The sequence below is a fragment of the Stegostoma tigrinum genome, chromosome 26 (genome assembly GCF_030684315.1).
Source record: "Stegostoma tigrinum isolate sSteTig4 chromosome 26, sSteTig4.hap1, whole genome shotgun sequence".
Taxonomy (NCBI): domain Eukaryota; kingdom Metazoa; phylum Chordata; class Chondrichthyes; order Orectolobiformes; family Stegostomatidae; genus Stegostoma; species Stegostoma tigrinum.
The window spans coordinates 51,026,432-51,051,768 of NC_081379.1; the positions used below are offsets into that span (position 1 = coordinate 51,026,432).

At 67.0% G+C, this 25,337-nt stretch overlaps 1 protein-coding gene across 4 annotated transcripts in view; it reads left to right on the top strand.

Moving 5' to 3' along the window:
- The first annotated feature begins 1,015 nt into the window (after positions 1-1,015).
- Positions 1,016-25,337, top strand: part of dgcr2 (DiGeorge syndrome critical region gene 2) — a 105,624-nt gene continuing 81,302 nt past the window's right edge. The window contains exons 1-2 of one of the 4 annotated variants that reach the window (XM_048555935.2): positions 1,081-1,211; positions 23,334-23,477. In XM_048555935.2, coding sequence (XP_048411892.1) covers positions 23,399-23,477 — 79 coding nt within the window. In that variant the 5' untranslated portion in view covers positions 1,081-1,211; positions 23,334-23,398. Of the gene's footprint in view, positions 1,212-23,333; positions 23,478-25,337 lie in introns of all 4 variants that reach the window. The other 3 variants (XM_048555936.2, XM_048555938.2, XM_048555937.2) reach the window with 3 other exon arrangements.

The window sequence follows — 25,337 nt, forward strand, 5'->3', positions numbered from 1 at the left end:
TCGAGGGCGTTCTCGACCACAGTGGGGGGGTGGAGTTGCGGTCCTTGAAATACGAGGACATCTGAGATTTATGGGAGTGGAATGCCTGATCTTGGGAGCAGATGCGGCGGATGTGAAGGAATTGGGAGTAGGGGATGGAATTTTTGCAGGAAGGTGGGTGGGAGCCCCATGTATTCGAGGTAGCTGTGGGAGTCGGTGGGCTTGAAATGGATATCAGTTTCTAGGTGGTTGCCTGAGATGGAGACAGAGAGGTCCAGGAAGGTGAGGGATGTGTTGGAGATGATCCAGGTGAACTGGACGGTCGGGTGGAAGGTGTTGGTAAAGAGGATGAACTGTTTGAGCTCCTCGTGGGAGCACGAAGCGGCGCCGATACAGTCATCAATGTAATGGAGGAAGAGGTGGGGTTCAGGTATGGAAGAGGAATCCAAATTTTTCATTGCACAAACTGCTCAGCTACCTGGGATCCAATCACTTGTTTGTCATTAGGCAGATGACCCATGCCATTGACAACTGGTCATCACCCAACAGATCATTCAAATATTTGCTGCCAACTGAACCTCATTTTGGTGTCTGTTCAGCCATGCTTATTCTCCTCTCTTTGCTTGAACAAATGTAAACAAAATTTCTTGAGTTTTAGTAAAACTGCAATCATCCAGGCAAGTGGCAATATGCCATCATGCATGCTCATGACTGACTCGGTGCCATGACACTGGCTGCCCTATGTCGACTGACTGGTTTCCTGGTGCTGTGTTATTATGTACCTTGATGCCATGATTGCTCAGTAAGAGACTCTCAGTGCTTGGTTATGGTTTACTGGACGCCCTCCCCCAGCGCCAACTCCTCATTGAGGACTCCTCTCTCAGGGACCTGCGCCCTTGTCATCCGTCCCTGGCAACTGCACCGTCCCTGACTGACGCCACACGCCTCCCCTCACCTCCACGCGCGTCCTTCGCAAAGGTCCGCCCCCAAGCCAAAGCCCCGCCCTTCGGCTGAGGGCATGACCCTTTACACACGAACCGCCACCAGCGTCTTGCCCCGCCCATTCACGGCGCTCTGCCGCCGCCGCCATCTTATGTGTTTCCCGGAGCCTGAGAACGGGGCCGGGGCCGGAGCTGCCGGCCGGAGGATGCCTGGCGGATAAATGTGGCCTAAACCCGACATCCCTTTGCTGTTGTTGTTGATCGTGACTGTGGCGGAGCAGGAACGGCCAGGTACCTGTCGCGTATACTCGGATACGACTGAGCAAGACCGGCCGAGGCTGGCGAGTAGGCCCACTCCGTTGCTGCAGATCCCAGCAACAGTGAGGGCACGGCTAGACTGTTTTGGGTGGTAAGGGCAGGAGAAAAGGGTCCATGTATCTGCTGCTGTGGATGAGAGGGAAGGATTCTGCATTGGCTCCGGATTTTCGGGGGGAGGACTGTGTGTACTCCGAGTGGTGGGAGAAGGATTGTGTATTTTTTTAAACAAGTGATGAGGGGTAGGCGTGGAGGACTGCGTGTTCTGATCATCGGGGTCAGTTAGGGAGTGGAGGACGGCGTATCAGTGTACGCTGGGGGGTTTGGTGGAGGGGAGCGGGCACCAGTGTACGCCGGGGGGGGGGGAGAGGGGAGTGGGCACCAGTGTACGCCGGGGGGGGGGAGAGGGGAGTGGGCACCAGTGTACGCCGGGGGGGGGGGGGAGGGGAGTGGGCACCAGTGTACGCCGGGGGGGGGGGGGGAGTGGGCACCAGTGTACGCCGGGGGGGGGGAGGGGAGTGGGCACCAGCGTACGCCGGGGGGGGGGAGAGGGGAGTGGGCACCAGCGTACGCCGGGGGGGGGGGGAGGGGAGTGGGCACCAGTGTACGCCGGGGGAGGGGGAGGGGAGTGGGCACCAGTGTACGCCGGGGGAGGGGGAGGGGAGTGGGCACCAGTGTACGCTGGGGGTGGGGGGGGTGCGGGAGAAGGGGAGCGGGCACCAGTGTATGCCGGGGGTGGGGGGGGGAGAGAAGGGGAGCGGGCACCAGTGTACGCCGGGGGTGGGGGGGGGAGAGAAGGGGAGCGGGCACCAGTACGCCGGGGGTGGGGGGGGGGGAGAGAAGGGGAGCGGGCCCCAGTACGCCGGGGGTGGGGGGGGGGGGGGGGAGAAGGGGAGCGGGCCCCAGTACGCCGGGGGTGGGGGGGGGGGGGGGGAGAAGGGGAGCGGGCCCCAGTACGCCGGGGGTGGGGGGGGGGGGAGAGAAGGGGAGCGGGCCCCAGTACGCCGGGGGTGGGGGGGGGGGGAGAGAAGGGGAGCGGGCCCCAGTACGCCGGGGGTGGGGGGGGGGGGAGAGAAGGGGAGCGGGCCCCAGTACGCCGGGGGTGGGGGGGGGGGGAGAGAAGGGGAGCGGGCCCCAGTACGCCGGGGGTGGGGGGGGGGGGAGAGAAGGGGAGCGGGCACCAGTACGCCGGGGGTGGGGGGGGGGGGAGAGAAGGGGAGCGGGCACCAGTACGCCGGGGGTGGGGGGGGGGAGAGAAGGGGAGCGGGCACCAGTACGCCGGGGGTGGGGGGGGGAGAGAGAAGGGGAGCGGGCACCAGTACGTGGGGGGGGGGGAGAGAAGGGGAGCGGGCACCAGTACGCCGGGGGTGGGGGGGGGGGGAGAGAAGGGGAGCGGGCACCAGTACGCCCGGGGTGGGGGGGGGGGGAGAGAAGGGGAGCGGGCACCAGTACGCCCGGGGTGGGGGGGGAGAAGGGGAGCGGGCACCAGTACGGTGGGGGTGGGGGGGTGGGAGAGAAGGGGAGCGGGCACCAGTACGCCGGGGGGGTGGGAGAGAAGGGGAGCGGGCACCAGTGTACGCCGGGGGTGGGGGGGGGGGAGAGAAGGGGAGCGGGCACCAGTGTACGCCGGGGGTGGGGGGGGGAGAGAAGGGGAGCGGGCACCAGTACGCCGGGGGTGGGGGGAGAAGGGGAGCGGGCCCCAGTGTACGCCGGGGGTGGGGGGAGAAGGGGAGCGGGCACCAGTATGCCGGGGGTGGGGGAGAAGGAGAGCGGGCCCCAGTGTACGCCGGGGGTGGGGGGGGGGGGAGAGAAGGGGAGTGGGCACCAGTATGCCGGGGGTGGGGGAGAGAAGGGGAGCGGGCACCAGTGTACGTGGGGGGGGGGGGAGAAGGGGAGCGGGCACCAGTACGCCGGGGGGGGGGGGGGGAGAGAAGGGGAGCGGGCACCAGTACGCCGGGGGGGGGGAGAGAAGGGGAGCGGGCACCAGTACGCCGGGGGTGGGGGGGGGGGAGAGAAGGGGAGCGGGCACCAGTACGCCCGGGGTGGGGGGGGGGAGAGAAGGGGAGCGGGCACCAGTACGCCGGGGGTGGGGGGGGGAGAAGGGGAGCGGGCCCCAGTGTACGCCGGGGGTGGGGGGGGGGGAGAGAGCGGGCACCAGTGTACGCCGGGGGTTGGGGGGGGGGGAGAGCGGGCCCCAGTGTACGCCGGGGGTTGGGGGGGGGAGAAGGGGAGCGGGCACCAGTGTACGCCGGGGGTGGGGGGGGGGCGAAGGGGAGCGGGCACCAGTGTACGCCGGGGGTGGGGGGGGGGGGGCGAAGGGGAGCGGGCACCAGTGTACGCCGGGGGTGGGGGGGGTGGGAGAGAAGGGGAGCGGGCACCAGTGTACGCCGGGGGTGGGAGAGAAGGGGAGCGGGCACCAGTGTACGCCGGGGGTGGGAGAGAAGGGGAGCGGGCACCAGTGTACGCCGGGGGTGGGGGGGTGGGAGAGAAGGGGAGCGGGCACCAGTGTACGCCGGGGGTGGGGGGGGGAGAGAGAAGGGGAGCGGGCACCAGTACGTGGGGGGGGGGGAGAGAAGGGGAGCGGGCACCAGTACGCCCGGGGTGGGGGGGGGGAGAGAAGGGGAGCGGGCACCAGTACGCCCGGGGTGGGGGGGGGGGAGAGAAGGGGAGCGGGCACCAGTACGGTGGGGGTGGGGGGGTGGGAGAGAAGGGGAGCGGGCACCAGTACGCCGGGGGTGGGGGGGGTGGGAGAGAAGGGGAGCGGGCACCAGTGTACGCCGGGGGTGGGGGGGGGGGAGAGAAGGGGAGCGGGCACCAGTGTACGCCGGGGGTGGGGGGGGGGAGAGAAGGGGAGCGGGCACCAGTACGCCGGGGGTGGGGGGGGGGAAGAGAAGGGGAGCGGGCACCAGTACGCCGGGGGTGGGGGGAGAAGGGGAGCGGGCCCCAGTGTACGCCGGGGGTGGGGGGAGAAGGGGAGCGGGCACCAGTATGCCGGGGGTGGGGGAGAAGGAGAGCGGGCCCCAGTGTACGCCGGGGGTGGGGGGGGGGGGAGAGAAGGGGAGTGGGCACCAGTATGCCGGGGGTGGGGGAGAGAAGGGGAGCGGGCACCAGTGTACGTGGGGGGGGGGGAGAAGGGGAGCGGGCACCAGTACGCCGGGGGGGGGGGAGAGAAGGGGAGCGGGCACCAGTACGCCGGGGGGGGGGGGAGAGAAGGGGAGTGGGCACCAGTACGCCGGGGGTGGGGGGGGGGGAGAGAAGGGGAGCGGGCACCAGTACGCCCGGGGTGGGGGGGGGGAGAGAAGGGCAGCGGGCACCAGTACGCCGGGGGTGGGGGGGGGAGAAGGGGAGCGGGCCCCAGTGTACGCCGGGGGTGGGGGGGGGGGAGAGAGCGGGCACCAGTGTACGCCGGGGGTTGGGGGGGGGGGAGAGCGGGCCCCAGTGTACGCCGGGGGTTGGGGGGGGGGAGAAGGGGAGCGGGCACCAGTATGCCGGGGGGGGGGGGAGAGAGAAGGGGAGCGGGCACCAGTACGCCGGGGGTGGGGGGGGGGAGAGAAGGGGAGCGGGCACCAGTATGGCGGGGGGGGGAGAGAAGGGGAGCGGGCCCCAGTGTATGCCGGGTGTGGGGGGGGGGGGGGGGGGAGAGCGGGCACCAGTGTACGCCGGGGGTTGAGGGGGTGGGGAGAGAGGGCCCCAGTGTACGCCGGGGGTTGGGGGGGGGAGAAGGGGAGCGGGCCCCAGTGTATGCCGGGGGTGGGGGGGGGAGCGGGCACCAGTGTACGCCGGGGGTGGGGGGGGCGGGGAGAAGGGGAGCGGGCACCAGTGTACGTCGGGGGTGGGGGGGGGAGAGGAGGGGAGCGGGTCCCAGTGTACGCCGGGGGTTTGGGGGGGGGGGAGAAGGGGAGCGGGCCCCAGTGTACGCCGGGGTGGGGGGGGGGGAGAAGGGGAGCGGCCACCAGTATGCCGGGGGTGGGGGGGGGGGGGGAGAAGGGGAGCGGGCCCCAGTATGCTGGGGGTGGGGGGGGGGGTGAAGGGGAGCGGGCCCCAGTGTACGCCGGGGGTGGGGGGGGGGGGGGAGAAGGGGAGCGGGCACCAGTATGCCGGGGGTGGGGGAGAAGGAGAGCGGGCCCCAGTGTACGCCGGGGGTGGGGGGGGGGGGGGGGGAGAGAAGGGGAGCGGGCACCAGTATGCCGGGGGTGGGGGGGGGGGAGAAGGGGAGCGGGCACCAGTGTACGCCGGGGGTTGGGGGGGGGAGAAGGGGAGCGGGCACCAGTACGCCGGGGGGGGGGGGGGGGGAGAGAAGGGGAGCGGGCACCAGTACGCCGGGGGTGGGGGGGGTGGAGAGAAGGGGAGCGGGCACCAGTACGCCGGGGGTGGGGGGGGTGGAGAGAAGGGGAGCGGGCACCAGTACGCCGGGGGTGGGGGGGGTGGAGAGAAGGGGAGCGGGCACCAGTACGCCGGGGGGGGGGAGAGAAGGTGAGCGGGCCCCAGTGTATGCCGGGGGTGGGGGGGGGCGGGGGGGAGAGAGCGGGCATCAGTGTACGCCGGGGGTTGGGGGGGGGGAGAGCGGGCCCCAGTGTACGCCGGGGGTTGGGGGGGGGAGAAGGGGAGCGGGCACCAGTACGCCGGGGCGGGGGGAGAGAAGGGGAGCGGGCACCAGTACGGTTGGGGGGGGGGTAGAGAAGGGGAGCGGGCACCAGTACGCCGGGGGTGGGGGGGGTGGAGAGAAGGGGAGTGGGCCCCAGTGTATGCCGGGGTGGGGGGGGGGAGAAGGGGAGCGGGCACCAGTGTACGCCGGGGGTGGGGGGGGGGTGGAGAGCGGGCCCCAGTGTACGCCGGGGGTTTGGGGGGGGGGAGAAGGGGAGCGGGCCCCAGTGTACGCCGGGGTGGGGGGGGGGGAGAAGGGGAGCGGCCACCAGTGTACGCCGGGGTTGGGGGGGGGTGGGGGAGAAGGGGAGCGGGCCCCAGTATGCTGGGGGTGGGGGGGGGGGAGAAGGGGAGCGGGCCCCAGTGTACGCCGGGGGTGGGGGGGGGGGGGAGAAGGGGAGCGGGCACCAGTATGCCGGGGGTGGGGGAGAAGGAGAGCGGGCCCCAGTGTACGCCGGGGGTGGGGGGGGGGGGGGGGGGGAGAGAGAAGGGGAGCGGGCACCAGTATGCCGGGGGTGGGGGGGGGGGGGAGAAGGGGAGCGGGCACCAGTGTACGCCGGGGGGGGGGGGGGGAGAGAAGGGGAGCGGGCACCAGTACGCCGGGGGTGGGGGGGGTGGAGAGAAGGGGAGCGGGCACCAGTACGCCGGGGGTGGGGGGGGTGGAGAGAAGGGGAGCGGGCACCAGTACGCCGGGGGGGGGGGAGAGAAGGTGAGCGGGCCCCAGTGTATGCCGGGGGTGGGGGGGGCGGGGGGGAGAGAGCGGGCATCAGTGTACGCCGGGGGTTGGGGGGGGGGAGAGCGGGCCCCAGTGTACGCCGGGGGTTGGGGGGGGGAGAAGGGGAGCGGGCACCAGTACGCCGGGGCGGGGGGAGAGAAGGGGAGCGGGCACCAGTACGGTTGGGGGGGGGGTAGAGAAGGGGAGCGGGCACCAGTACGCCGGGGGTGGGGGGGGGTGGAGAGAAGGGGAGTGGGCCCCAGTGTATGCCGGGGTGGGGGGGGGGGGGGAAGGGGAGCGGGCACCAGTGTACGCCGGGGGTGGGGGGAGAGAAGGTGAGCGGGCCCCAGTGTATGCCGGGGGTGGGGGGGGCGGGGGGGAGAGAGCGGGCATCAGTGTACGCCGGGGGTTGGGGGGGGGGAGAGCGGGCCCCAGTGTACGCCGGGGGTTTGGGGGGGGGGAGAAGGGGAGCGGGCCCCAGTGTACGCCGGGGTGGGGGGGGGGGAGAAGGGGAGCGGCCACCAGTGTACGCCGGGGTTGGGGGGTGGAGGAGAAGGGGAGCGGGCACCAGTGTACGCCGGGGGTGGGGGGGGGAGAGGAGGGGAGCGGGCCCCAGTATGCCGGGGGCTGGGGGGGGGGGGAGAAGGGGAGTGGGCCCCAGTATGCCGGGGGTGGAGGGGGGGGAGAAGGGGAGCGGGCCCCAGTGTACGCTGGGGGTTGGGGGGGGGGGAGAAGGGGAGCGGGCACCAGTGTACGCCGGGGGTGGGGGGGGGGAGAAGGGGAGCGGGCACCAGTATGCCGGGGTTCGGGGGGGGGAGAAGGGGAGCGGGCACCAGTATGCCGGGGGTGGGGGGGGAGCGGGCACCAGTATGCCGGGGGTGGGGGGGGAGCGGGCACCAGTATGCCGGGGGTGGGGGGGGAGCGGGCACCAGTATGCCGGGGTTCGGGGGGGGGAGAAGGGGAGCGGGCACCAGTGTACGCCGGGGTTCGGGGGGGGGAGAAGGGGAGCGGGCACCAGTGTACGCCGGGGGTGGGGGGAGAAGGGCAGCGGGCACCAGTGTACGCCGGGGGTGGGGGGAGAAGGGGAGCGGGCACCTGTACGCCGGGGGTGGGGGGGGTGGAGAGAAGGGGAGCGGGCACCAGTACGCCGGGGGTGGGGGGGGTGGAGAGAAGGGGAGCGGGCACCAGTACGCCGGGGGTGGGGGGGGTGGAGAGAAGGGGAGCGGGCACCAGTACGCCGGGGGTGGCGGGGGGGTGGAGAGAAGGGGAGCGGGCACCAGTACGCCGGGGGTGGGGGGAGAAGGGGAGTGGGCACCAGTGTACGCCGGGGGGGGGGCGGGGAGAAGGGGAGCGGGCACCAGTGTACGTCGGGGGTGGGGGCGGGAGAGGAGGGGAGCGGGCCCCAGTATGCCGGGGGTGGGGGGGGGGGGAGAAGGGGAGCGGGCCCCAGTATTCCGGGGGTGGGGGGGGGGGAGAAGGGGAGCGGGCCCCAGTGTACGCCGGGGGTGGGGGGGGTGGAGAGAAGGGGAGCGGGCGCCAGTACGCCGGGGGTGGGGGGGGTGGAGAGAAGGGGAGCGGGCACCAGTACCCTGGGGGTGGGGGGTGTGGAGAGAAGGGGAGCGGGCACCAGTACGCCGGGGGTGGGGGGGGTGGAGAGAAGGTGAGCGGGCACCAGTACGCCGGGGGTGGCGGGGGGGGGAGAGAAGGGGAGCGGGCACCAGTATGCCGGGGGTGGGGGGGGGCGGGAGAAGGGGAGCGGGCACCAGTATGCCGGGGGTGGGGGGGGCGGGAGAAGGGGAGCGGGCACCAGTATGCCGGGGGTGGGGGGGGGAGAAGGGGAGTGGGCACCAGTGTACGCCGGGGGTGGGGGCAGAAGGGGAGCGGGCACCAGTGTACGCCGGGGGTGGGGGGAGAAGGGGAGCGGGCACCAGTGTACGCCGGGGGTCGGGGGAGAAGGGGAGCGGGCACCAGTGTACGCCGGGGGTGGGGGGAGACGGGGAGTGGGCACCAGTGTACGCCGGGGGTGGGGGGGGGCGGGGAGAAGGGGAGCGGGCACCAGTATGCCGGGGGTGGGGGGGGTGGAGAGAAGGGGAGCGGGCACCAGTACGCCGGGGGTGGCGGGGGTGGGGAGAGAAGGTGAGCGGGCCCCAGTGTATGCCGGGGGTGGGGGGGGGCGGGGGGGAGAGAGCGGCCATCAGTGTACGCCGGGGGTTGGGGGGGGGAGAGCGGGCCCCAGTGTACGCCGGGGGTTGGGGGGGGGAGAAGGGGAGCGGGCACCAGTACGCCGGGGCGGGGGGAGTGAAGGGGAGCGGGCACCAGTACGGTTGGGGGGGGGGGTAGAGAAGGGGAGCGGGCACCAGTACGCCGGGGGTGGGGGGGGGGAGAGAAGGGGAGTGGGCCCCAGTGTATGCCGGGGTGGGGGGGGGGAGAGAAGGGGAGCGGGCACCAGTGTACGCCGGGGGTGGGGGGGGGTGGAGAGAAGGGGAGCGGGCACCAGTACGCCGGGGGTGGCGGGGGGGGGGAGAGAAGGGGAGCGGGCCCCAGTGTATGCCGGGGGTGGGGGGGGTGGGGGGGAGAGAGCGGGCACCAGTGTACGCCGGGGGTGGGGGGGGGGAGAAGGGGAGCGGGCACCAGTGTACGCGGGGGGTGGGGGGGGTGGGAGAGAAGGGGAGCGGGCACCAGTGTACGTCGGGGGTGGTGGGGGGGGAGAGAGGAGGGGAGCGGGCCCCAGTATGCCAGGGGTGGGGGGGGGGAGAAGGGGAGCGGGCACCAGTGTACGCCGGGGGGTGGGGGGGGGGGGGGGAAGAAGGGGAGCGGGCACCAGTGTACGTGGGGGGGGGGGGAAGAAGGGGAGCGGGCACCAGTGTACGTGGGGGGGGGGGGAGAAGGGGAGCGGGCACCAGTGTACGTGGGGGGGGGGGAGAAGGGGAGCGGGCACCAGTGTACGTGGGGGGGGGGAGAAGGGGAGCGGGCACCAGTGTACGTGGGGGGGGGGAGAAGGGGAGCGGGCACCAGTGTACGTGGGGGGGGGGAGAAGGGGAGCGGGCACCAGTGTACGCCGGGGTTGGGGGGGGAGCGGGCACCAGTGTACGCCGGGGGTGGGGGGTGGAGCGGGCACCAGTGTACGCCGGGGGTGGGGGGGGGCGCGGGCACCAGTGTACGCCGGGGGTGGGGGGTGGAGCGGGCACCAGTGTACGCCGGGGGTGGGGGGGGGCGCGGGCACCAGTGTACGCCGGGGGTGGGGGGGGGCGCGGGCACCAGTGTACGCCGGGGGTGGGGGGGGGCGCGGGCACCAGTGTACGCCGGGGGTGGGGGGGGGGAGAAGGGAAGCGGGCACCAGTACGCCGGGGGTGGGGGGGGGGGAGATGGGGAGCGCGCACCAGTACGGTGGGGGGGGGGAGAAGTGGAGCGGGCCCCAGTGTATGCCGGGGGTGGGGGGGGGGGCGGGGAGAGAGCGGGCACCAATGTACGCCGGTGGTTGGGGGGGGGGGGAGCGGGCCCCAGTGTACGCCGGGAGTTGGGGGGGGAGAAGGGGAGCGGGCACCAGTGTACGCCGGGGGTGGGGGGAGAAGGGGCGCGGGCACCAGTGTACGCCGGGGGTGGGGGGAGAAGGGGCGCGGGCACCAGTGTACGCCGGGGGTGGGGGGAGAAGGGGAGTGGGCACCAGTGTACGCCGGTGGTGGGGGGCGCGGGGAGAAGGGGAGCGGGCACCAGTACGGTGGGGGGGGGGGGAGAGAAGGGGAGCGGGCACCAGTACGGTGGGGGGGGGGGAAGAGAAGGGGAGCGGGCACCAGTACGCCGGTGGTTGGGGGGCGGGGGGAGAAGGGGAGCGGGCCCCAGTGTATGCCGGGGGTGGGGAGAGAGCGGGCACCAGTGTACGCCGGGGGTTGGGGGGGGGGGGAGAGAGCGGCCACCAGTGTACGCCGGGGGTTGGGGGCTGGGGGGGAGAGCGGGCCCCAGTGTACGCCGGGGGTTGCGGGGGGGGAGAAGGGGAGCGGGCACCAGTGTACGCCGGGGGTGGGGGGGGGGAGAAGGGGAGCGGGCACCAGTGTACGCCGGGGGTGGGGGGGGGAGAAGGGGAGCGGGCACCAGTATGCCGGGGTTCGGGGGGGGGAGAAGGGGAGCGGGCACCAGTATGCCGGGGGTGGGGGGGGTGCGGGAGAAGGGGAGCGGGCACCAGTATGCCGGGGGTGGGGGGGGGTGCGGGAGAAGGGGAGCGGGCACCAGTATGCCGGGGTTCGGGGGGGGGGAGAAGGGGAGCGGGCACCAGTATGCCGGGGGTGGGGGGGGGCGGGAGAAGGGGAGCGGGCACCAGTATGCCGGGGGTGGGGGGGGCGGGAGAAGGGGAGCGGGCACCAGTATGCCGGGGGTGGGGGGGGGGAGAAGGGGAGCGGGCGCCAGTATGCCGGGGGTGGGGGGGGGGCGGGAGAAGGGGAGCGGGCACCAGTATGCCGGGGGTGGGGGGGGCGGGAGAAGGGGAGCGGGCACCAGTGTATGCCGGGGGTGGGGGGGGGAGAAGGGGAGCGGGCACCAGTGTATGCCGGGGGTGGGGGGGGGAGAAGGGGAGCGGGCACCAGTGTACGCCGGGGGTGGGGGGAGAAGGGGAGCGGGCACCAGTGTACGCCGGGGGTGGGGGGAGAAGGGGAGCGGGCACCAGTGTACGCCGGGGGTGGGGGGAAGAAGGGGAGCGGGCACCAGTGTACGCCGGGGGTGGGGGGAAGAAGGGGAGCGGGCACCAGTGTACGCCGGGGGTGGGGGGTGGAGAAGGGGAGCGGGCACCAGTGTACGCCGGGGGTGGGGGGGGGGGAGAAAGGGAGCGGGCACCAGTATGCCGGGGGTGGGGGGGCGGGGGGAGAAGGGGAGCGTGCCCCAGTGTACGCCGGGGGTGGGGGAGAGAAGGGGAGCGGGCACCAGTATGCCGGGGGTGGGGGGGGGGAGAAGGGGAGCGGGCACCAGTGTACGCCGGGGGTTGGGTTGGGGGGAGAAGGGGAGCGGGCACCAGTGTACGTGGTGGGGGGGGAGAAGGGGAGCGGGCACCAGTGTACGCCGGGGGTGGGGGGGGGGCAGAAGGGGAGCGGGCACCAGTATGCCGGGGGTGGGGGGGGGGAGAAGGGGAGGTGGCCCCAGTGTATGCCGGGGGTGGGGGGGGGGGGGAGAAGGGGAGCGGGCACCAGTGTACGCCGGGGGTGGGGGGGGGGTGAGAAGGGGAGCGGGCACCAGTGTACGCCGGGGGTGGGGGGGGGAGAAGGGGAGCGGGCACCAGTGTACGCCGGGGGTTGGGGGGGGGAGAAGGGGAGCGGGCACCAGTGTACGCCGGGGGTGGGGGGGGGAGAAGGGGAGCGGGCACCAGTGTACGCCGGGGGTGGTGGGGGGAGAAGGGGAGCGGGCACCAGTGTACGCCGGGGGTGGGGGGGGGGAGAAGGGGAGCGGGCACCAGTGTACGCCGGGGGTGGGGGGGGGGGAGAAAGGGAGCGGGCACCAGTATGCCGGGGGTGGGGGGGCTGGGGGAGAAGGGGAGCGTGCCCCAGTGTACGCCGGGGGCGGGGGAGAGAAGGGGAGCGGGCACCAGTATGCCGGGGGTGGGGGGGGGGGGAGAAGGGGAGCGGGCACCAGTGTACGCCGGGGGTTGGGGGGGGGAGAAGGGGAGCGGGCACCAGTGTACGTGGTGGGGGGGGAGAAGGGGAGCGGGCACCAGCGTACGCCGGGGGTGGGGGGGGGGGGAGAAGGGGAGCGGGCACCAGTGTACGCCGGGGGTGGGGGGGGGAGGAGAAGGGGAGCGGGCACCAGTGTACGCCGGGGGTGGGGGGGGGAGAGGAGGGGAGCGGGCCCCAGTATGCCGGGGGTGGGGGGGGGGGGGAGAAGGGGAGCGGGCCCCAGTATGCCGGGGGTGGGGGAGGGGGGAGAAGGGGAGCGGGCCCCAGTGTACGCCGGGGGTTGGGGGGGGGGGTGAGAAGGGGAGCGGGCACCAGTATGCCGGGGGTGGGGGAGAAGGAGAGCGGGCCCCAGTGTACGCCGGGGGTGGGGGGGTGGGAGAGAAGGGGAGCGGGCACCAGTACGCCGGGGGGGGGGGAGAGAAGGGGAGCGGGCACCAGTACGCCGGGGGGGGGGGGAGAGAAGGGGAGCGGGCACCAGTACGCCGGGGGTGGGGGGGGGTGGAGAGAAGGGGAGCGGGCACCAGTACGCCGGGGGTGGGGGGGGTGGAGAGAAGGGGAGCGGGCACCAGTACACCGGGGGTGGCGGGGGTGGGGAGAGAAGGTGAGCGGGCCCCAGTGTATGCTGGGGGTGGGGGGGGGCGGGGGGGAGAGAGCGGGCATCAGTGTACGCCGGGGGTTGGTGGGGGGAGAGCGGGCATCAGTGTACGCCGGGGGTTGGGGGGGGGAGAGCGGGCCCCAGTGTACGCCGGGGGTTGGGGGGGGGAGAAGGGGAGCGGGCACCAGTACGCCGGGGCGGGGGGAGAGAAGGGGAGCGGGCACCAGTACGGTTGGGGGGGGGGTAGAGAAGGGGAGCGGGCACCAGTACGCCGGGGGTGGGGTGGGGGGGAGAGAAGGGGAGTGGGCCCCAGTGTATGCCGGGGTTGGGGGGGGGGAGGAGGGGAGCGGGCACCAGTGTACGCCGGGGGTGGGGGGGGGTGGAGAGCGGGCCCCAGTGTACGCCGGGGGTTTTGGGGGGGGGAGAAGGGGAGCGGGCCCCAGTGTACGCCGGGGTGGGGGGGGGGGGAGAAGGGGAGCGGGCACCAGTGTACGCCGGGGTTGGGGGGTGGAGGAGAAGGGGAGCGGGCACCAGTGTACGCCGGGGGTGGGGGGGGGAGAGGAGGGGAGCGGGCCCCAGTATGCCGGGGGTAGGGGGGGTGGGGAGAAGGGGAGCGGGCCCCAGTATGCCGGGGGTGGAGGGGGGGGAGAAGGGGAGCGGGCCCCAGTGTACGCCGGGGGTGGGGTGGGGGGGGAGAAGGGGAGCGGGCACCAGTATGCCGGGGGTGGGGGAGAAGGAGAGCGGGCCCCAGTGTACGCCGGGGGTGGGGGGGGGGAGAAGGGGAGCGGGCACCAGTGTACGCCGGGGGTGGGGGGGGGGGGAGAAAGGGAGCGGGCACCAGTATGCCGGGGGTGGGGGGGCGGGGGGAGAAGGGGAGCGTGCCCCAGTGTACGCCGGGGGCAGGGGAGAGAAGGGGAGCGGGCACCAGTATGCCGGGGGTGGGGGGGGGGGAGAAGGGGAGCGGGCACCAGTGTACGCCGGGGTTTGGGGGGGGGAGAAGGGGAGCGGGCACCAGTGTACGTGGTGGGGGGGGAGAAGGGGAGCGGGCACCAGCGTACGCCGGGGGTGGGGGGGGGGGGGAGAAGGGGAGCGGGCACCAGCGTACGCCGGGGGTGGGGGGGGGAGGAGAAGGGGAGCGGGCACCAGTGTACGCCGGGGGTGGGGGGGGGGAGAGGAGGGGAGCGGGCCCCAGTATGCCGGGGGTGGGGGGGGGGGGGGAGAAGGGGAGCGGGCCCCAGTATGCCGGGGGTGGGGGAGGGGGGAGAAGGGGAGCGGGCCCCAGTGTACGCCGGGGGTTGGGGGGGGGGTGAGAAGGGGAGCGGGCACCAGTACGCCGGGGGTGGGGGGGGGGGGAGAGAAGGGGAGTGGGCCCCAGTGTATGCCGGGGTTGGGGGGGGGGAGGAGGGGAGCGGGCACCAGTGTACGCCGGGGGTGGGGGGGGGTGGAGAGCGGGCCCCAGTGTACGCCGGGGGTTTTGGGGGGGGGAGAAGGGGAGCGGGCCCCAGTGTACGCCGGGGTGGGGGGGGGGGGAGAAGGGGAGCGGGCACCAGTGTACGCCGGGGTTGGGGGGTGGAGGAGAAGGGGAGCGGAAACCAGTGTACGCCGGGGGTGGGGGGGGGGAGAGGAGGGGAGCGGGCCCCAGTATGCCGGGGGTAGGGGGGGTGGGGAGAAGGGGAGCGGGCCCCAGTATGCCGGGGGTGGAGGGGGGGGAGAAGGGGAGCGGGCCCCAGTGTACGCCGGGGGTGGGGTGGGGGGGGAGAAGGGGAGCGGGCACCAGTATGCCGGGGGTGGGGGAGAAGGAGAGCGGGCCCCAGTGTACGCCGGGGGTGGGGGGGGGGGCGGAGAGAAGGGGAGCGGGCACCAGTATGCCGGGGGTGGGGGAGAAGGGGAGCGGGCCCCAGTGTACGCCGGGGGTGGGTGGGGGGAGAAGGGGAGCGGGCACCAGTACGCCGGGCGGGGGGGGGGGAGAAGGGGAGCGGGCACCAGTATGCCGGGGGTGGGGGGGGGGGAGAAGGGGAGGTGGCCCCAGTGTACGCCGGGGGTGGGGGGGGGAGAGAAGGGGAGCGGGCACCAGTGTACGCCGGGGGTGGGGGGGGGAGAAGGGGAGCGGGCACCAGTGTACGCCGGGGGTGGTGGGGGGGGAGAAAGGGAGCGGGCACCAGTATGCCGGGGGTGGGGGGGCGGGGGGAGAAGGGGAGCGTGCCCCAGTGTACGCCGGGGGCGGGGGAGAGAAGGGGAGCGGGCACCAGTATGCCGGGGGTGGGGGGGGGGGAGAAGGGGAGCGGGCACCAGTGTACGCCGGGGGTTGGGGGGGGGAGAAGGGGAGCGGGCACCAGCGTACGCCGGGGGTGGGGGGGGGGCAGAAGTGGAGCGGGCACCAGTATGCCGGAGGTGGGGGGGGGAGAAGGGGAGCGGGCCCCAGTGTATGCCGGGGGTGGGGGGGGGAGAAGGGGAGCGGGCACCAGTGTACGCCGGGGGTGGGGGGGGGGAGAAGGGGAGCGGGCACCAGTATGCCGGGGTTTGGGGGGGGGAGAAGGGGAGCGGGCACCAGTATGCCGGGGGTGGGGGGGGGGGGGGCGGGAGAAGGGGAGCGGGCACCAGTATGCCGGGGGTGGGCGGGGCGGGAGAAGGGGAGCGGGCACCAGTATGCCGGGGGTGGGGGGGGGGAGAAGGGGAGCGGGCACCAGTTTACGCCGGGAGTGGGGGGAGAAGGGGAGTGGGCACCAGTGTACGCCGGGGGTGGGGGGAGAAGGGGAGCGGGCACCAGTGTACGCCGGGGGTGGGGGGGGGGGAGAAGGGGAGCGGGCACCAGTGTACGCCGGGGGTGGGGGGGGGGAGAGAAGGGGAGCGGGCACCAGTATGCCGGGTGTGGGGGGGGGAGAAGGGGAGCGGGCACCAGTATGCCGGGGGTCGGGGGGGGGGAGAAGGGGAGCGGGCACCAGTATGCCGGGGGTGGGGGGGGGGTAGAAGGGGAGCGGGCACCAGTATGCCGGGGGGGGGGGGGGGGGTAGAAGGGGAGCGGGCACCAGTATGCCGGGGGTGGGGGGGGGACAAGGGGAGCCGGCACCAGTGTATGCCGGGGGTGGGGGGTGAGAAGGGGAGCGGGCACCAGTGTACGCCGGGGGTGGGGGGGTGCGGGGGAAGGGGAGCGGGCACCAGTGTATGCCGGGGGTGGGTGGGGGGGGGGAAAGGGGAGCGGGCACCAGTGTATGCCGGGGGTGGGGGGGTGAGAAGGGGAGCGGGCACCAGTGTATGCCGGGGGTTGGGGGGGCGGGGAGAAGAAGGGGAGCGGGCACCAGTGTCCGCCGGGTGTCGGGGCGGGGAGAAGGGGAGCGGGCACCAGTGTACGCCGGGGTTGGGGGGGGGGTGTGGGGGAAGGGGAGCGGGCACCAGTGTACGCCGGGGGTCGGGGGGGGGAGAAGGGGAGCGGGCACCAGTGTACGCCGGGGGTGGGGGGGGGTGTGGGGGAAGGGGAGCGGGCACCAGTGTACGCCGGGGGTGGGGCGGGTGCGGGGGAAGGCGAGCGGGCACCAGTGTACGCCGGGGGTGGGGGTGGTGTGGGGGAAGGGGAGCGGGCACCAGTGTACGCCGGGGGTGGGTGGAGGGGGGGGAGAAGGGGAGCGGGCACCAGTGTACGCCGCGGGTGGGGGGGGGGGGAGAAGTGGAGCGGGCACCAGTGTACGCCGGGGGTGGGGGGGGGGAGAGAAGGGGAGCGGGCACCAGTATGCCGGGTGTGGGGGGGGGAGAAGGGGAGCGGGCACCAGTATGCCGGGGGTCGGGGCGGGGAGAAGGGGAGCGGGCACCAGTGTATGCCGGGGGTGGCGGGGCGTAGAAGGGGAGCGGGCACCAGTGTATGCCGGGGGTGGCGGGGCGTAGAAGGGGAGCGGGCACCAGTGTACGCCGGGGGTCGGGTGGGGGAGAAGGGGAGCGGGCACCAGTGTACGCCGGGGGTCGGGGGGGGGAGAAGGGGAGCGGGCACCAGTGTACGCCGGGGGTGGGGGGGGTGTGGGGGAAGGGGAGCGGGCACCAGTGTACGCCGGGGGTGGGGGGGGTGTGGGGGAAGGGGAGCGGGCACCAGTGTACGCCGGGGGTGGGGGGGGGGGAGAAGGGGAGCGGGCACCAGTGTACGCCGGGGGTGGGGGGAGAAGGGGAGCGGGCACCAGTGTACGCCGGGGGTGGGTGGGGGGGGGAGAAGGGGAGCGGGCACCAGTATGCCGAGGGTGGGGTGGGGGGAGAAGGGGAGCGGGCACCGGTGTACGCCGGGGGTCGGGGGGGGGGGGAGAAGGTGAGCGGGCACCAGTGTATGCCGGGGGTGGGTGGAGGGGGGTGAGAAGGGGAGCGGGCACCAGTGTATGCCGGGGGTGGGTGGGGGAGAAGGGGAGCGGGCACCAGTGTACGCCGGGGGTGGGGGGGTGCGGGGGAAGGGGAGCGGGCACCAGTGTATGCCGGGGGTGGGTGGGGGGGGGAAAAGGGGAGCGGGCACCAGTGTATGCCGGGGGTGGGGGGGTGAGAAGGGGAGCGGGCACCAGTGTATGCCGGGGGTTGCGGGGGCGGGGAGAAGGGGAGCGGGCACCAGTGTACGCCGGGGGTCGGGGGCGGGGAGAAGGGGAGCGGGCACCAGTGTACGCCGGGGGTGGGGGGGGGTGTGGGGGAAGGGGAGCGGGCACCAGTGTACGCCGGGGGTCGGGGGGGGGAGAAGGGGAGCGGGCACCAGTGTACGCCGGGGGTGGGGGGGGGTGTGGGGGAAGGGGAGCGGGCACCAGTGTACGCCGGGGGTGGGGGGGGGTGCGGGGGAAGGCGAGCGGGCACCAGTGTACGCCGGGGGTGGGGGGGGGTGTGGGGGAAGGGGAGCGGGCACCAGTGTACGCCGGGGGTGGGTGGAGGGGGGGGAGAAGGGGAGCGGGCACCAGTGTATGCCGGGGGTGGGGGGGGGAGAAGGGGAGCGGGCACCAGTGTACGCCGGGGGTGGGGGGGGTGCGGGGGAAGGGGAGCGGGCACCAGTGTATGCCGGGGGTGGGTGGGGGGGGGGAAAGGGGAGCGGGCACCAGTGTATGCCGGGGGTGGGGGGTGCGAAGGGGAGCGGGCACCAGTGTATGCCGGGGGTGGGGGGTGCGAAGGGGAGCGGGCACCAGTGTATGCCGGGGGTGGGGGGTGCGAAGGGGAGCGGGCACCAGTGTATGCCGGGGGTTGGGGTGGGGGGAGAGAAGGGGAGCGGGCACCAGTGTACGCCGGGGGTGGGGGGGTGGGAAGAAGGGGAGCGGGCACCAGTGTACGCCGGGGGTCGGGGGGGGGAGAAGGGGAGCGGGCACCAGTGTACGCCGGGGGTGGGGGGGGAAGGGGAGCGGGCACCAGTGTACGCCGGGGGTGGGGGGGGGGTGTGGGGGAAGGGGAGCGGGCACCAGTGTACGCCGGGGGTGGGGGGGGGGTGTGGGGGAAGGGGAGCGGGCACCAGTGTACGCCGGGGGTGGGTGTGGGGGAAGGGGAGCGGGCACCAGTGTACGCCGGGGGTGGGGGGGTTGTGGAGAAGGGGAGCGGGCACCAGTGTACGCCGGGGGGGGGGGGGGGGGCCGGGCACCAGTGTACGCCGGGCGGGGGGGTGGGGGGACCAGTACCAGTGTACGGCAGACGGGTGGGTGAGCGGGACCAGTGTACGGCGGATGTGTAGGTGAATATCTGCTTGATGTGGATAGTCTTCTTGGGGTCAGATGGAGGTGTGGGGTCAGGTGTAGCACTTCTTGCAGTTGCCGGGAAAAGTGCCGGGTGTGGTGGGGCTGGAGGGGAGTGTGGAGCGGACAAGGGAGTCACAGGGAGAGTGGTCTCTCCGGAAAGCAGATAAGGGTGGGGATGTAAAAATGTCTTTGGTGGTGGGGTTGGATTGCAGATGGCCGAAGTGTTGGAGGATGATGTATTAGATCCGGAGGTTTTTGGGGTGGTACATGAGGAGGAGGAGGAGGATTCTGTTTTGGTTGTTATTGCGGGGCGGGGTATGAGGGATGAGTTGCGGGAAATGTGGGAGACGCGATGGAGGGTGTTCTCGACCACTGAGGGGGAGAAGTTGTAATCTTTGACAAATGAGGCCTTCTGAGATGTTTGGGAGTGGAATGCCTCATCCTGGAAGCAGATGCAGCAGAGGTGAAGGTATCCGGAATAGGGGAAGGTGAGTGGGAGGGTGTGTGTTCTCGGTAGCTGTGGGAGTCAGTGGGCTTGAAATGGATATCAGTTTCCAGAGATGGAAATGGAGAGTCCAGGAAGAGGAGAGAGGATCAGAGATGGCTTAAGTGAACTTGAGGTTGGGGTGGAAGGTGTTGGTGAAGTGGATGAACTGCTCGAGCTACACGTGGGAGCATGAGGTGGCGCCGATACATCGATGACTGTAACAGAGGACGAAGTGGGGTTTAGGGCCACTGTAGCTACGGAAGAGGGATTATTCCACGTAACTTACAAAGAGGCAGGCATAATAGGAACTGCAGATGCTGGAGAATTCGAGATAACAAAGTGTGAAGCTGGATGTACACAGCAGGCCAAGCAGCATTGCTCCTAAGATGCTGCTTGGCCTGCTGTGTTCATCCAGCTTCATACTTTGTTAAAGAGGCAGGCATAGCTTGACGTATCCATGGCCGCCCACTTTGTCTGTAGGAAGTGGGAGGAATTGAAAGAGAAGTTGTTGAGGGTGAGGACGAGTTTGGCTAAGTGTCTGAAGGTGTTAGTGGAGGGGGACTGGTCAGGCCTTTAGGCCATCTGCATGGGGAATGCAGGTATGTAGGGACTGTACGTCCATGGTGAAGATGAGGTGTTGGTGACCAGGGAATCAGAAGTTTTGGCGGAGGTGGAGGGCGTGGGTGGTGTCACAGACGTAGATGGGAAGTTGCTGGACCAAGGGGGAGAAAATGGAGTCGAGATAAGTTCAGTGGGGCAGGAGCAGCCGAAGACAATGGGTCGACCAGGTCAGAGATAATAGGAACTGCTGATGTTGGAGAATCTGAGATAGCACGGTGTGAAGCCGGACGAACACAGCAGGCCAAGCAGCATCAGAGGAGTAGGAAAGCTTGTCGTTTCGGGTCGGGATTTCTGAAGAAGGCTCATGGTTAAAGAAGTAACCGCGGAGGTGGCAGAAAAACTGTTCAACGTCCAAGTGTGAGAAGTGTTCATTGACGTTATGGTGGAGGGGGACAACGGTGAACCCTTTACTGAGGACTGACTATTCGTGCTCAGAAAGGGGGAGGTCTGGGCATCGGTGATGACTCAGCAGGGCTGAGTGCTACTGTCTCCTCTGGAGCTGCTGGCTGTGGAGGTATTGGGCGGAGCTGGGTAGGCGGTGGGAAGAGCGGAGTCAAAAAGTAGTGTGACTTCTGTATAATAGAGTTGAGCATTGGTGGTGAAGGGAGTGAATGTGGATCTGGTGACAAAAGCAGCTCTGTCCTGTATTGTGCCAAGCTTCGTCAATATATTAATGCAATTGCAATCATGCATACAAGTGGGGACTATTCCATCATGTACATCAGTTGTGCCTTGTGCATGATGGACTGATTTGGGGAGTCAGGATGCAAGTTATTCCCTGCAGCATTCCTATCATTGACCTGCTCTCCTAGACACTGTATTTGTATGGCTGGTGAGTGATGTTGATCATGGGGGATTCAGTGATCGCCGGACCTTGATACGTTTTGGTCATGGATAGCTTCAGTATCTGAGGATTCACAAATTGGCAGTCATAAGTGATGTTTACCAAGAATCAAAGCTTGCTACTGAATGTTCAGGGATATGTGCTTTTTTTCCAGAAACAAGAAGGAAAGTCTTGTGGGTTATTAGTACAGGATAGAGTATGCCTGATAGCAAGAAATGCTGTTAGATCATAAGATTTTAGAATCCACATGAGTGGAGATAAGAATAACAAGAGGAAGAATACACTAGTAGTAGTCTATAGGCCTCCCTAACTGTAGCCAGTTGATAGGACTGAGAAATTCTGTTATAATTAGGGTATGTAAAAATGATTGACATCACCCATGACTAACACAAACTTCATATAGATTGCAACAATCGGATTAGGAGTGTAGCCTTGAGGGGAAAAAAAAATTAGTGTGTGTTTGGGTCAGTTCCTAGAAAAATATATCCTGGATCTGTTCAAGGATCGGGCTGTTTTGGATCTGGTGATTTCTAATGAGGCTGATTTAATTAATGAAGACAGTTGATGAATTCCATAGGAAACAGTGACCATAACATGGTAGAATTTAACTTGCAGTTTTAGAGAGGGAGGAACTTGAGTTAGAAGCAGTGTGTCAAGCTTCAGTAAGGAATGAGAACAGAGCTGGCCAGCTAGACTGGGAAAGGAACGTAGAACACAGAACATAGAAAAGTACAGCACAGTACAGGCCCTTCGGCCCATGATGTTGTGCCATGGATTAATCCTAACCAAAAATAAAATAACCTAACCTACGTTCCCCTCAATTCACTGCAGTCCATGTGCATGTCCAGCAGTCGCTTAAATGTCACCAATGACTCTGCTTCCACGACTACCATTGGCAAAGCATTCCATGCACTCACAACTCTCTGGGTGAAGAACCTCCCTCTGACGTCTCCACTATACCTTCCTCCCAACACCATAAAACTATGACGCCTCGTGGCAGTCAGTCCTGCCCTGGGGAAAAGTCTCTGGCTATCGACTCTATCCATGCCTCTCATTACCTTGTACACCTCAATTAGGTCACCTCTCTTCCTCCTTCTCTCCAGAGAGAAAAGCCCAAGCTCAGTCAACCTCCTGTGAGAAAGAATGTTTCATTGAAGGTGATAAGCCAAACTTGCTTTTTTTTCTATTCTATGATTTTATGCTTCTTTCAATTTAATACCATGTGGCAAAGATTAATGATAAGGCTGAAGATTGGGAAAATTCTAACAATTAACAAAAGACAACCAAAAGAATATAAAGGGAAATAACAAAATATGACGGTAAACTTGCGAGTAATATCAAAAGAGAGCAAAACTTCTTTAAATATGTCAAAAGAAAGGCCATAGTGAGTAAAGGCTCCTCTTGAGAATTGAGCTAGGAAAATAATAGGGAACTAAGAAATGGTAGAGAAGCTGAATAAATGGATCTTCACAATAGAATGCGCTAATAATGTTCCAAAATTAATAAATAATCAAAGGGCAAAAGGAAGAGAGAAAATAAATACGGTAGCTATAGCTAGGGAAATCTGTGGTGCTAAAACTACTTCAGTCCTGTTCCCCTGATGAGATGCATCCGATGTATCTAGAGATGGATGATGTACGAATAGAAATCTACCAAGATTCCTTAGTTGTGGAAAAGTTCCAGAGGATTAGAAAACTTTTAATGTAATATGTTCATGCATGAGACGAAGAGGGGAGACAGTAGGCAGGAGTGTGTGGCGGCGGGGGGGAACGGACGCTTGTGTGAGAGAGAGGGGTGGCGTGCGTGCAGGAGAGTTGGGAAAAAAGGTGTGCTAGAGATGGGGCATGCGTGAGTGAGGGAGGCAGGGAGAGAGAAGGTGCGCATGACTGTGATTAGGGGAATCCATAAGAGAACTGGGTTTCACGGGCACATGAGTGCTAGTAGGGAGTGAAGAGGTGGTTGCAAATGCCTTAGAGAGGGGGTGGCGTGTGCATTAGCGCAGAGAGGCACGTGCTTTAGGGCAGGGAGGAGGACATGCAAGCGAGTGAGGGTGAGTCTCGGGGCGGGGGGCACATGCGAGCGAGTTTGGTACTTGTGAGTGAGAGTGGGGGTGGAGAAGAGAGGGTGCATGCACGAGAGTGTGTGGGTGAGGTGGGAGAGAAGAGTGTGCAGTACGTGTGCGTGAGAGACAGGAGGAAGAGGGTGGGGGGTGTGTGAGAGAGTAGGCGAGAGGGGTGCGTACGTGAGGGGGGGGCATGCATACAAGGTAATAGTGGAAAAGGGAGGTGAGGGAGTGCGCCAGGGAGAAGTGGGGAGAGTAGAGGCAGCGTGTGTTAGGGAGAGGAGCGGAGAGGGAGTAGGGTCAGCCCATGCACAAGAGAGTGGGGGGAGGTGTGCATGCAAGAGCAGTGGGGAGACAACAGGTGTGGGGTGTGCGAGAAAGAGAGCAGGAGGGAGAGAAGGGACTGCCAGTGAGAGAGTTGGGGGACAGAGGGGATGGGAGCGTGAGGTGGTGTGCAGATATGCAGGTACCGAAGGTAACTTTTATTTAAACCCTGTACTATCTCTTTCTCGTGGGTGTTTGATGGGGACAGTGCAGCGGGTTTTTTTTTAAATTTTATTTTATGATTTGACTCCTCGATGTCCATCCGCAATTGCCCTGGAGCAAAGTGGTAGTGAACTGTTGCCTTGAACCACTGCCAGTTATCTGGTGTTAAACATCTATCGTGCTGTGGGGTATAGTTTGAGGATTTTGACCCAGTTATGCTGAAGGAATGGTAATATGTTTCCAAGTCAGGATCGAGTCTGGCTTCGAGAGGAACCTTCACGTGGTGGTAATCCCATTTGTCCGTTCTCCATGTCCTTTTAGGTTGTGGAGGTCATGGTTTAGGAAGAAGGGTCTAGGCCCGAAACATCAGCCTTCCTGCTCCTCTGATGCTGTTTGGTCTGCTGTGTTCATCCAGCTCTACATCTTGTTATTCCATGGTTTGGGAACAGCTGTCTAGGAGCCTTGGTGAGTTGCTGCACTACATCGGGGTGGCATGGTGGCTCAGTCGTTAGCACTGAAACCTCACAGCACCAGGGACCCGGGTTCGATTCCAGCCTTGGGCGACTGTCTGTGCAGAGTTTGCACGTTCTCCCCGTGTCTGCGTGGGTTTCCTCCAGGTGCTCCGGTTTCCTCTGTCAGTCCAAAAATGCGCAGGCTAGGTGGATTGGCCATGCTAAATTGCTCGTAGTATTCAGCGGTGTGTGGGTTATAGGGCCATGGGTCTGGATGGGATATATCAAGGGGCAGTGTGGACTTGTTGGGCTGAAAGGTCTGTTTCCACACTGTAGGGAATCTAATCTAATCATGTAAAGGTGGGAGGTGAGTTACTTGCAGAATCCTCAGAAGGGCCAAGGCCACAGAAGGATTTGAAAACAAGGAACAAATTTTAAAATTAAGATGTTGCTTGACTGCAACAATATGACCAGGCCTGTGGCAGAGGGGCAGTAGGTAATTGGACTTGATGCATGTTCAAACATGCAGAATTTTGAATAACTTCAAGTTTACACAGTGTGGAATGTGGGAGCAGCAAATAGGTGAGATGGGGTGAAGTTCAGCAATGCTTCAAAGTTGGAATTAGATGATCTTGGTGAACATGAACATGAAATTGGAAACTTTGAAGGTCTTTATGATACCATGGTTGTGAGCAAACTGGCTTAATCTCCTGCTTGCCAGGGAGAGGGGTGAGTTGAAGAGATAACAAGATGTAGAGCTGGATGAACACAGCAGGCCAAGCAGCATCAGAGGAGCAGGAAAGGTCATGTTTCGGGTCTGGACCCTTCTTCAGCAAATTGGCAGTTCCTACTATCTCTGAGGGGTGAGTTGGTTGTTATGGAGCAGAGTTTGGAACTGGAACTAAAAATATTGGCTTCAATCTTTTTAGTATTTAATTGGGAGGAAATTCCAACCCTTCCTGTTTTGGGTGTCACATTAGCAGCCTGATATTCTAGCATAGAACATTGAACAATACAACCCAGAAACAGACCTTTCAGCCCATGATGTTGTGCTGAGCATGAGGCCAAATTAAACAAATCCCTTCAGCCTGTCTTTGGCCCACATTCCTCCAATCCTTGCATATTCATTAATTTATCTGAAAATCCCTTCAGCGCCCCTTTCGTATCCACCTCCAACACCCCCACCCCTGGCAGCATGTTCCGGATTCCTACCGTTTTTTGTGCTTTTAAAAAAAAAAGTTGTCCCTTGCATCTGCTTTGAACTTGACCCTCTCACCTTAAATGCATACCCCTAGTATTAAATATTTCAACTCTGGGGAAAAGATTCTGACTGTCAATCCCATCTGTGCAACTCATAATTGTACAGACTTCTGTTGAGTCTCCCCTCAACTTCTGCCATTCAAGAGAAAACAATCCAAGTTTTTCTACCCTCTCCTTTATAGCTCATACCCTCTAATCCAGGCAGCATCCTGGTAAACCTCTTCTGCGCCCTCTCCAAAGCCCTTCATATCCTTCCTATATTGTGGTGACCAGAATTGAAAGCAATGGTCCAGGTGTTACCTAACCAAAGTCTTGTAAAGCTGCAACATGACATCCTGACTCTTGTACTCAGTTCCCTGACCAATAAAGATGAGCATGCCATACACCTTCATTATCTACTTGTGTGGCAACTTTCAGGGAGCTATGGACTCGAACCCCAAGATCCTTCTGTACACGAGTGCTGTTTAGGGTCTGCCATTAAGTCTATACTTTTCCTTATTTGACCTGCCCAAGTGCAGCACCTCACACTTACCCGGGTTAAACTCCATCTGCCACTCCTCCACCCATATCTGCAGCTGCTAATCTATATCCAGCTGTATCCATATGGCCAAGT